This window comes from Anarhichas minor, unplaced genomic scaffold (genome assembly GCF_050575085.1).
Source record: "Anarhichas minor isolate MPS153535 unplaced genomic scaffold, ASM5057508v1 ptg000006l, whole genome shotgun sequence".
NCBI classification, from domain to species: Eukaryota; Metazoa; Chordata; class Actinopteri; order Perciformes; family Anarhichadidae; genus Anarhichas; species Anarhichas minor.
Genome location: NW_027466452.1, coordinates 340,001 through 351,690, shown reverse-complemented (window position 1 = coordinate 351,690; position 11,690 = coordinate 340,001). Strand labels below are relative to the sequence as shown.

The following is an 11,690-nucleotide window of genomic DNA, read 5'->3' as shown; positions in this document are numbered from 1 at the left end:
TTTATTTAAGGGTTAAGTTTATTTTAAAGCACTTGTATAAGATATGTCAAATACATCACACTGCAAACATACACTTTGCATTCAACATTGACTCAACAAGATTGAAACACTCAGTTTAAGGACCAGACCAAGAGCAGATCGGAGGCGGATGCTTAAAATCTCAGCCTCACATAGAAACATGGACTAAATTTCCTCAAGAAAAGCAATGTTTAACAATTACTTTGCACAACATGCTATGTCCTTCACTGGGTTGCTGAGGTCTGCCTCAACTCGCATTGACATTAAGTTTCCTGGTATGGGGGGGCAGGTGTTCAAATAGCGCTTGCTAAGGTGTGACCACAGGGGTATTCAGTTGGTTGCAATTGTTAACCTCACTGTAAGATGCCACTGAATCCTACACAGATCCTTTAAGCCCTTTTAAAAGGAAAACTATTCATTTGTGAGTTGTATGTATGTTTGGGAGTGAGGGCCACAGTTAGGGTACAGAGCCAGAATGTAGTGAGAGACAGTCTAACACATGTTGTTTTGTTGGATTCTTTGACAGTAGAAAAATATATAAGTTAGTCTTGGACTTTAAGACCCTTATCGTGTCAGATAAGGGTCACCTATCAGCCACCTGAGAAAACAATATTTCTTTTGTTGTATCTTTTTCTTGAATTTTATTTAACAGCAGTATGAGTCTCATAAGACATGTGGGAAAAGAAACATAAGAAACCTTTCTTGAGATATTTTGCACAAACGCAACACATGCTAAAAAAAGAGAAGTATGATAAAAGCTAACAACTTGAATGTAAGAAGTAGATGTTAAGCAGTCCGTAGTTTTGCAGTCTTGAAACTGATTAACTTCTAAGAAAGTTAAAGGTGCTATATATGAGATTGGGAGAATTTCTATTGACTCTGGGCGGCTCTCAACATGGCAACGCTGACCAGCAGTTTACAGCTAACGGTGCTAACAGTGCTGACAGAGCTAACAGTGTTTACCTGAGGGGGGCCGGTGGGTGGGCGCTATCAGCTGTTACCGCCATGTGCAAGCCAGTGGGGCACGCTCACGTGCACGAACATGCACTAAAAGGCCATGAAGCCAGCCCGGCATTGTCAACAGAGCAGAGAGAAGCTCTGAGAGAGAGAGAGCAACTTCATTCTCTGCTCCCTTATATATTATTTACATAGAATATAGGTTGCTGCTATATTCTCTATATAATATATTCTAGTATATTTCACCTTTAATGCTGAAAGATTTGATTTGAAGCGTTGAACTCCATGTTTGGAGTGAAACATATTTATTTATTTATTTGTATAGCACATTTCAACAACAAGGTAATTCAAAGTGCTTCACATAAAACCATTAAAAGCATCAAAACATAACGCAAAAGTAAAGGAGATTTAAAACAATTAAGAACATTGATTGAAACATTAAAAAGTCATTAAAACACTAAAAAGCAATGTAAGAAATAAAATGCAGAAATTGATTAATATCTTTGAATCTGGTTCAATTAAAAGCAGCAGCAAACAGAAAAGTCTTCAGTCTTGATTTAAAGGAGCTGAGGGTCTCAGCAGACCTGCAGCTTTCTGGACTTTGTTCCAGATATGTGGAGCAGAAAACCTGAACGCTGCTTCTCCATGTTTAGTTCTGACTCTGGGAACAGAAAGTAGACCGGTCCCAGACGACCTAAGGGGTCGGGATGGTTCATAAGGTAGCAGCAGATCAGAGATGTATTTTGGCCCTAAACCATTCAGTGCTTTATAAACCAACAGCAGGATTTTAAAGTCAATTCTTTGTTGGACAGGAAGCCAGTGCAAAGACCTCAGAACTGGAGTGATGTGATCCACCCTCCTGGTCTTAGTGAGGACTCGAGCTGCAGCGTTCTGAATCAGCTGCAGCTTTCTGACAGACTTGTTACAGAGACCTGTAAACACACCGTTACAGTAGTCCAGTCTGCTGAAGATGAATGCATGGACACGTTTTTACAAATCCTGTTGAGACATAAGTCCTCTAATCCTTGATATATTCTTCAGGTGATCGTATTTATTTTGTAATTGTCTTGATGTGGCTGTTCAGATTGAGGTCTGAATCCATAACTACACCGTGATTTCTGGCTTGTTTGTGTTTTTTTTTTTTTAGTACTCTTAAGCAGAGTGCGGTGTCCTCTGGGATGTGGTTCTGGTGCTCTGGCTGCTGAGGCTCATGTGTCTCTTCAGACAGGGGATCCTCTTAGACATCAGCCTTTTGAAGTGGCTCTGGAACTTCTTTCCCACAAATGTGTAAAACACGGGACTAATGCAACAATACAAATAAGCTATGTTCCGGGTCACATACAGTGCATAATCCAGGCTTTCTTCATCCGAACACGAGTCGTCACCTTCACTGGGGCGAGAGATCTGAATAGCTCGAAGGAGGATCACAATATTGTAGGGTGTCCAGCAGGCGAAGAAGGTGAAGATGATGACAAAAATGAGTTTGATGGCGCGACACTTCTCCTTCATGCGGGTGGATAGGATGCGGACAGTGATGCTGATGTAGCAGTACATCACCATGGCCAGAGGGAGGAGGAAGAAGAGCAGGAATTGTTGGTAGTAACTGACCAGACGCCAGCGCTCCATGGTGCTCTCATTGTATCCTGACTCCTCACATATCAGGCCATTCAACGGACTCTTCCACACATTTTGGAGAACCAGCTCTTTCACACTCGCTACAATACTAATGCACCAAACTGCCACTGAGGCAATGATGGCATATGCCTTTTTCCTGCTCTTAGCGGCTGCCACTGCATGAACCACTGCAAGGTATCGGTCAAATGTCATGAGTGTGAGGAAGAGGATGGAGCTGTAGAAGCCGATGAAGTAGGCACTGCTGACCATCTTACACAGAACCATCCCAAAAATCCACTCAGACATATGGTAGGTTGCCCAGAAGGGGAGACTGGCGGCAAAGAGAAGGTTGGACAGGACCAGATTCAGGAGGAAGATGTTTGTCACTGTGCAGAGCTTCTCATACTTGTAGATAATGAAGAGGACGAGCCCATTACCAAGGTAACTCAGGAGGAAGTTGACATAGTAGAAAACTGGGATGAATCTCGCACCAAACTTGTTGACAGCCTGCTTTTGACAAAGCCAGACAGTTTCATTGGACACATAGTCAGTGTTATAGTAGGTGTCATTGGAAAGATCCATGAACAGCTTATATTGTTCTTCAGAGCTCATGGCTGGGGTTTGACCTGTGAGACAATAAAGATATAAAGGTTAGTCTGTTGGCTGGTAGTTGAAGAAATCTCTCATAAAACACAGCTGGTCCTTATCACATAAGATGTACTGGACTTCAGCTACACTCTGAGACACACCATAGAAGCCAGTCTTTTCTCTCCTATAAGATGGGTGGCCAAATGTAAGTGGCTGCATGTTAAAATGTCATGTAAGTTAACTCTAAATAGTAAATGAACCGGACCTTTACTAAATATTAAAATCTTTTGGTACATATGTTCCTTTTAAGATTATATCTTTCAACATTCTGTAATTCAGGCTGATCAATAAAGTCAAACCTTTGTGTCTTTATACCACTGCATTCTGGATTTCTTGTCAAACAAACAATAGGGTTGTTTTACGGTCTGGAGAAATGTTACCATACTCAAAGTTCAAAGAAAATAAACCAAAAGTGTTGAAGATCTCAGCCAAAAAGCTCATCCCCCCCCAAAACTACCTAAAGAATGTTGTGGCAAAATGACGAGAAGAGACGGCGAATTGAAGTTGCAACCCAGCGGGAAGTGTTTTAATAAGCACACGCCAACATACGAGTTCAGCAAATCCAAACTAATCCGATGTATTACTTTTCACAGATTACTTTTTCACAAACTTCACCCCCTTTAAGTCACTTTCCACCAATCAAACCAGTGGGTTGAACCACAAACAGAGCACCCTGGTCTCTTCACTATGTCATGCTCTCATGACTTTGTTTGGGTCAAGATAACCTTTTGGCGGAACACACAATTCGTGTACGGGAAATGTTTGGACACAAATAGGAGATAGGTGATAGATAGATAGATTACAATTTGTCTGGCGTGCCTTAATCTCTTCCTAAGAATGTTTTTATGAAACAAATGTGTTCAGTTCAATCCTAAGTTATATGATGATTTTCTTCAACAAGAAAAATACCAAGCTAAAGTAAGAAACTAAAAACCTAGCTGCAAGCAACCGTTCCGGGTCCCGCCCCTTTTTCGAACAACAGAGGGAAGCAGCTCAACTACCAAAAGCAAAGCTGCATGCAGCAGTGTGGAGGTTTCGGACTTGACAAGAAATGATCCTGATCAGTTGATTAAACATGCATGTTAGAGAAGTTTGTGTGCTGGTGTCAATTAAAGCCTAGAAAATGATCCTGCGTCTGCAATGAGCTATCTGAGGTTTTAATTTGATGCTAAAACGAGCACCAAAATTGCCAGTGTGCCACCTAATCAGCACAAACACAACCTCATCTGCCCCTCTGCTCCCACCGCAGTGCAAACGTGTTAGGTGTCAAGAAATGACATGTGTTTAAACTCACTCATCAAACAGAACATCAGTATTGACTTTTCTCTGGCGCTAAGCTTGCTGTTCAGTTATATTACCAGTTTAAAACACATTCTAGTGCCTTACCAAAGCCATGTGTTGGGCAATCCTGTAATAATAATAAGTTGTGCTGACATGCTGTTATCTGTGCTATAGTGATTGGTTGATGATAGATTTGGAGGTGATTAGCAGCCTAGCTAGACAGTGAAGGTTATGATTTTATTGTGGACAGTGCTATATGTACCGACAGGCCATTTTATATCACTGCAAGGTATATTTGCCCACCTGAAGGTCCCCTTATCTATATACAAACAAAACATTCTCAGGCATGAGTAGGTCAGCTCTGTACAGTAAGCAATTTTGAGAGTTTTGACTGCATTGCTAATGTGTTCTTCCATATTTTCCTCCTGTACTAATGAAACGTTTGGCTGTGGGCTTGCTTTGCTGTGCTGCATGTTATTGAACTTACAGTCTGACTTCCTATTTTTGGATCGACACTAAGGACGAGGACCATCCTATATATTCAACCTACCCTTACTATCCTGTTCTACAGTGACACACACATCAGTCTGCAGTAGATCAATAAAATAAAACGTCACGCTGATTTGCAAAGAGGCCAAACTTAACATTGGTCCTTAACAATGGTTCTTCTACAGAGCAGGAGTCAATTCCCAGATCTTCACCTGCTCCTTCCCCATTTGAGCAGAAGGCCTTTTACTGAACAGTTTTGTTTTTTGGATCAACTTTATTGGCAAATATGCAGTTTAATATGCAAAAAGAACAGGGCCCATGTATTACACAAACACAGGGCAATCATCAGGTACCAAACTGCTTTTCTATTTTATAGAGCTGAGTTAGATGTGTATAGATGATGTTTTATTGGGTTAGTAACTATGCTTCTTATTAACTACATACATGTATTTTATCATTTATCACCTGTAGAAATTAGGAAGAGCCGCTGTGAATACAAATGAGGATCCAAACAATGTATAATAACGGAGTAACAGCTTTCAAAGATGAAAGTACAGAGTTGTGCTTTGAAATAACTGACCAATGACTAATGCGTGGACTTCGTCGTCTTATGTTGATTCCTTATTTTACTCCCTCAAAATAGAGAACAGAAATTGCTGACTGAGCAGTAAAAAAATCTTGTCTCTCTGAACTGTTGTGCAATACTTCTTCCCAGAAATGGGTCACTATCAGCTTACCAGGTTTGACTCTTATATTTTGTAACCCTGAATATAAAGAGTAGAATTTTTGTAGAGGATTGAAAGTTGTCATTTTTTGTTTGTTCTTTTACTTATTTATTTATTTTCCTATGCTTTCTCGTAGTTCTCCACTGCCCCCCTATATTTCATCCATCCACCCTCTATACACCCTAGACACACACACACACACACACACACACACACACACACACACACACACACACACACACTCATTCTAATGTTGTTCTGTTAATGTTTTGTCTTGCAATAAAATCATTAAAAAAGTAACATATGCAGCAAGTTGAACATTTCCAACTTTCGACCCTTCCCTGTTACCTCTAGTCTCTAATAACAGTCTTTAAACCATTGCTCTTTACAGTTTGTACTTTGACAGCTTAGCTAAAAGTGACTGTTACAACAACCCTAATAAGCTATGACAGCTTTATCTATTTCCTTCTATTTCCTCTCCAGCTCTCTGTCCCCTCAGAGATAACCGCCCTGTCAAGAACTTTTGCTATTGCTCAACTGCAAACACTTGCATGTCAAAATGAACCGGAGTTGAACCATATGCGGGACATTTGTCAAGTGGATCCTTTGATCACGGCGATTCCATTAGGAGAATTGATTGCGCTACAAATAGTTGCCACTTTCCTGAAGTGACCAGTCTTACTTTTAGATCTGCATCAACTACATGAAACAGGAAGTGGTTCTTCAACTTCCTCTTTGCAGTTTGCATAGTGTAAGCAGAGTAATGCAGAGCTCATGATAAGATATCATTTGTGGTTTAGAGATTATTTCATTGTACACTTGTTTGACATATATTGACACATGATGCGGTGTGTTTTTTTGAGATAGCTTTCAGTGAGCCAGTCATTAGCTGTTAATACAGTACAGATTTATGATACGTTACAAACTTTGGTTTATTCATACCTGACTATGTATTCTGTGTGCTCTTACACAAGTTCATCTGTGGATTCATCAAAGGAGCATGGTGGCTCATTTGCTGACTCATTCATCTGTTTTGAATAAATATTTTAGTAAGCATTGGTATGGGTATGTAAATAGTATGTTCATATTAAGTAAATACTCATCAGGGTTTCTTCTCATAATTAAAAATACAATCTGTAGTTATCAATGTTATTTATGTACTTTTCTAAGATCTTACAAAAAGGTTTTATTGATAAGTAAATCAATACTGAATATATTTTTGAATTATTATAATAAAGCTGTAATTTCTTTCTCTATTATATATTAATATAACTGTTAAATGTAATTATCCTTCATTTATATTACCTTCAGTATCATCTGGAACAAATATCCAGACAATGGCATTATTAACAATCAGAAGAAATCCTTATGAGTAAAATATGTAAGAAATATATAATATGTGTAATATTATGCCATTGACTAGTATATCTTGTTAGGTCTTGTGCCTTATTAACTACTCAGTAGTTTTGCCTATTTTACAATAAATAATTTTCATAATGTGTTTTATAGTTATTACCAATGACCTGTGAATGTGATATTATAGTTTTACTTTTTACTAATGCTGGGCAACGATTACAATGTTTAATCGCGATTAATCGCATTGTTATGCACAAAGTTCAATAATGAATTCAAAAGTAGTGTATTAATTGCGCACTTATGTTTTAAAAGTACTGCTATATGAACAAAAGGGTAATAACATTTGGTTTGCAAACACTTTAAACAAATCAGGTGCTTGTTAGCAGCAGTGTTCCCTTTACACAGCAGCAGTTATTGAGGCTCATACGTGCCGTCATTCGTTGAGATCCTAAAGGTGCGTTCACACCAACGCATCTTGAGAACGTTCCTCAGACCGACATCTTCCACAACACTAACCTGCAGTTTGTCTCCACTTCTCTGTAGCATCTGTTAGCTTGTGTTGCTTTAGTTTATCTCTACTTTTCCCACACACTGCATCAACGTAGTCTGAAGACTTCCTCCACTGCTGCCAGTGAACAACGGACTTTCAAAATAATAATAAAAAAAACCTGCGTTAATGCGCGATAAAATAATTGTCGGCGTTAATTAATTGATGCGTTAGCGCAATAATAACGCGTTAACTTGCCCAGCACTACTTTTTACATCAAAGTAGAAACCTGCTTTTCTGCAGCTTTACATTAGCTGTTACGACTGTAAAGTTTGTTTGAATCAAACTATTGCTTGTCACTATGACAGACTATTAAGAATTGATTTTCATGAGTCATTTCAGTAACTTGTATGAGGTTGAAAGTTTAGCTTACTTTTAGTGCTGTTTGATCTGATGAAAACTCCATGGTCATGTGATATTTAATAAAGACCATAAATATGCCAGTTTCAAACCAGAATGAACCAGCAAAGTATGCATATATACATTACATAAAGAAGCATATAGTGTTAAATACAGATTATTGTGGGAAAACAAATCAATCAATCAAACAAAAAACCCTCTTGATATCACTGTGGTGAAGGCTGATTGAACTCACCAGTGCAGCTTGGTGGTAGTGCAGTGAGAGGAGGACAATGAGGAAGGACTAAATGACTCCGGAGCGTTCACTGCAGATGACTCAGCTCAACAGCGTTAGTGACACAGAGGCTTCTGCTGAAGGGGCAGTCCTACACACAAGTATGTGGAACATTTTTAAGTTTGGATTGAGTTTCTCCGTAATCTATGATTGAGCAGTTGAAAATGCATGAATTTGTGTCAAATTTATGTCAATCAGGAGAGACAAGTCAGGTGAAGAAAAGATAATAGTTTATTATGAACAGATGATATGTGATGATAAAGTCTTCACAGTCTTTGGTGCTTGGACTCAGGGACAGGGAGATTTGTAATGGAGGGGCATCTGCCCTGAGCAGCAGCAAGATAAACCCCCCCATGGAGTCCAGACACTGGTGGTGCTGATGAGGCTGATAGAATGATGAGTTGATGAAGATGATGAAGACTGGGAGGAGATGAGGAGGTGGAGGGGTGCGTAACAGCACCATGAACGTACTGAAGGTAGAGAGCCAATCATATTTAAAGAGACAGCAGCAAGATGATAGGATAACAATGTAATCGTGTTGTTGTGCTATTGGATAGAGGAGACCAGCTGATCTAAATAGCTGATTAACAGCCTCGAACAATGACAGCAAGGAAATAATGAGTGAGCATGCATGAGGAGTGATTGGCAGATGTATGAGATATAAACTACAGGCTTAAGCATAAAAGAGTATAGTCTTCCTGACTGAATTTATGCCAGGGCTTCATATATTTCTGTACATTCATTTGAATTGGCAAAATTTCACGGAAAGCGTTGAATATAAGTATGAAAAGAAAAGTATTTGTCACGGTTTAGGCTTTGCCCCCTGTGTTCCTGTGTCTCTGTCTCTGTTTCCCCTGATTGCACTCATCCTACTCACCTGCCCATTCCACCCAGCTGCTTTCAATCTTCTCATCACCCCACACATATATACTCCCCTGCTTTCCCTTTTCTGGTTGTCAGATCATCCTTGTTCGTTCCCCTGTCTGTTCCAGCATTGTGTCTGCTCTGTGCTCCAGCGTTTGGTCCTCGTGTTTGCTCCTGATTTGTACCTTTGCCTTTTTTTTGTGACTTTGGATTTTTTGCCCGCTCCCTGTTGGAGTTGCTTTAAGTTTGTTTATGACCTTTTTGATCACCAGTAAAGATTCCTACTTCTAAACTTCACCTCGTCTCCAGTGTCTGTGTCTGCACTTGAGTCTTAGCTGAACCTGAGAGACGTGACAGAACGATCTGACCATGAAAGACTTAGCAGACCAGTTTTGGGGAACCCGCTTGGCCAGGGGAGGGCCTCGGAGCTTCCAGAAAGCTAACCGTGAGCTAAGCTGCCCTTCCACCCCTAAGAGGACCCAAATGGACTCAGCAGACCACCCTGAGTGGTATGAACAGTTTATGGGATACCACCTTGTCCAGTATACAATATCTGCTGCTTGAATCACAATTATCTCTCTCTCTCACACACACACACACACACACACACACACACACACACACACAGCCTAAGTGTTACACTTAGGAACATTAAGTTCTTTTGGTTTTCCACAATTACAGACTAGCGTGCTTCTCTGTTGTGCTCATGATGACGTGATGTTCACCCGAAAATAGTACGAACATAAACAAACACGTGGGTGTCTCAGTTCACGAGAAGCATTGGAACATAGCGGACCAGTGCACTATACCTTTCATTAGTAGGGACACTTTGATCTCACTTATTGTATGTCTGTAACAAAGCTGTGATGTGAAATGGTGTTTTCCTACCTCGGTCAGAGCGTGAAGCTGGCCCTCGTGGACACACACTCCCTTGAACCTGCAAAACCACAGAAGACATGCAGGATTAAGGTCTCATAACGCCATGGTTTGATCTTTGAGATAACACAGGGACATTTGTTAGACTTTGACAGGAAGCAATTAAATCAAGAGCATTGAGGCTGTCTCACTTATCTTCTCAGTACATCAAGCGTTTGGTTTCTCTCAGCTCAAGCACTTGGCTCTACATGTACATGAGTCATGGAAATTAAAATAACATGGAAATATCGAACCATAACACTTGCATGACCCTCTGTGTAGTGAGTAAACATAGAAAGCAGGAAGAGTAGTTGAGAAAAGATCAAGATTCCGGCGGGCAAGACTCGACAAGTGATTACTGCCAGACTGTCTGTTATCAGGGGGATAATAACAGCTCCGTTGCTTTACCTGCATACCATCCATTTCTCCCTAAAGCAAGCCTGTCAATTTCTACATTCTTAATAAACACAAGCAGAATCTTACACAATGCTCCTTTGCTTGTGTGCGTTTCACACTGACACATTGGATGCCACTATATCAGAGAAAAGCCTTGTTTTGAGCTTCATGACAATGCTTTTTTTTTTTTTTTTGATGCATTTTAAGCCCAAGAGGTTGGAAAATATCCTAAAGCCAAAAAAGGGCCGTGCACCCCTTTAACTAAAGTGAAACAATGTGTGTGAGCAGAGCTACTTTGTTCACGAGCAGCGTTGAAGGCCTCGTAATTCTCAAGGCAATGAAAAGGTTGACTTTGTGGGTCCTTGTTGGGTTTTTAGCAAACAATGACCCTCTTAGTGTCTGCTCATTAACACACAGACACACTCGCACAATCCACTTGGCTCAACAAAGATGGCATTGTAAAAGATACTGTGTGTGTGTGTATGCACAAGTACACACACACACACACACATCTATGCATGCATGTGCGTGTTAATAAACACACACTCTCCCACGCAGGAGCCCAGAGCAGAATGTGAGCTGGTCAGAACGTGTTTATTACACAAAGGCAAACAGTGATACTATTCTGGGGTACTGAAGTCATTTGAATTCTCATTGCTATAAACTTTTATTTAGTCTACAGACTTTTCCTTTTCCTGTCATAAATTGAGAGGCAAGGTCCATTTATTTGTGTAGCACCTTTTAAATACAGAGGCAGTTTAAAATGTTTTACATGAGAGGAAGAAGTGCATCAGAGAAACAATTAAAAGTGCAATAAAGAAAAATGATAAAATAAATACAAAAATAAGTTCCCCTAAATTCAATAAAGGACACAAAATTCAGCGGAGACACTAAACAAAAGCCACAGGACAACAGGGGGATTTTTCATCTAAATGTGAGAGAGTTAAAGTGAAGGGCGCCTTTCAGATCATCAGGAAGTTGGTTCCATCTGTTCTTAGCTTCGTAGCTAAAAGCAGTTTCACTGTTTGAGTCATTGACAAAAACCTCAAGACATACTTGTTCTCAGTGGCCTTTGGTTGCTCTTAGCGGATTTAAAGTTTCAGCATTTAAAGCATTATTTATTTATTTATTTAAATTGCTCTGACAAGTTTGTGCACACTCGCTGTTCTCTTGTACTTGCGAAGCACTTTGTTCAACTCTGGTTGTTTTTAAACTTGCTTTTTAAATAAAGTCTATTGTGACTGGT

At 39.9% G+C, this 11,690-nt stretch overlaps 1 protein-coding gene across 1 annotated transcript; it reads right to left on the bottom strand.

The window, feature by feature from the left end:
• On the bottom strand, positions 1-8,293 carry LOC142934292 (C-C chemokine receptor type 4-like). Its single transcript, XM_076078816.1, has 2 exons — positions 8,231-8,293; positions 1-3,215 (listed from the first exon to the last, which is right to left on the bottom strand). The coding sequence occupies exon 2, from the start codon at positions 3,199-3,201 to the stop codon at positions 2,128-2,130; it is 1,074 nt and encodes a 357-aa protein (XP_075934931.1). The 5' UTR covers positions 3,202-3,215; positions 8,231-8,293; the 3' UTR covers positions 1-2,127.
• Between the last annotated feature and the right edge of the window lie 3,397 nt (positions 8,294-11,690).

Bases quoted from the DNA above. Each gene is read 5' to 3' on its own strand.
- LOC142934292 (XM_076078816.1), bottom strand. From the start codon at position 3,201: ATGAGCTCTGAAGAACAATATAAGCTGTTCATGGATCTTTCCAATGAC.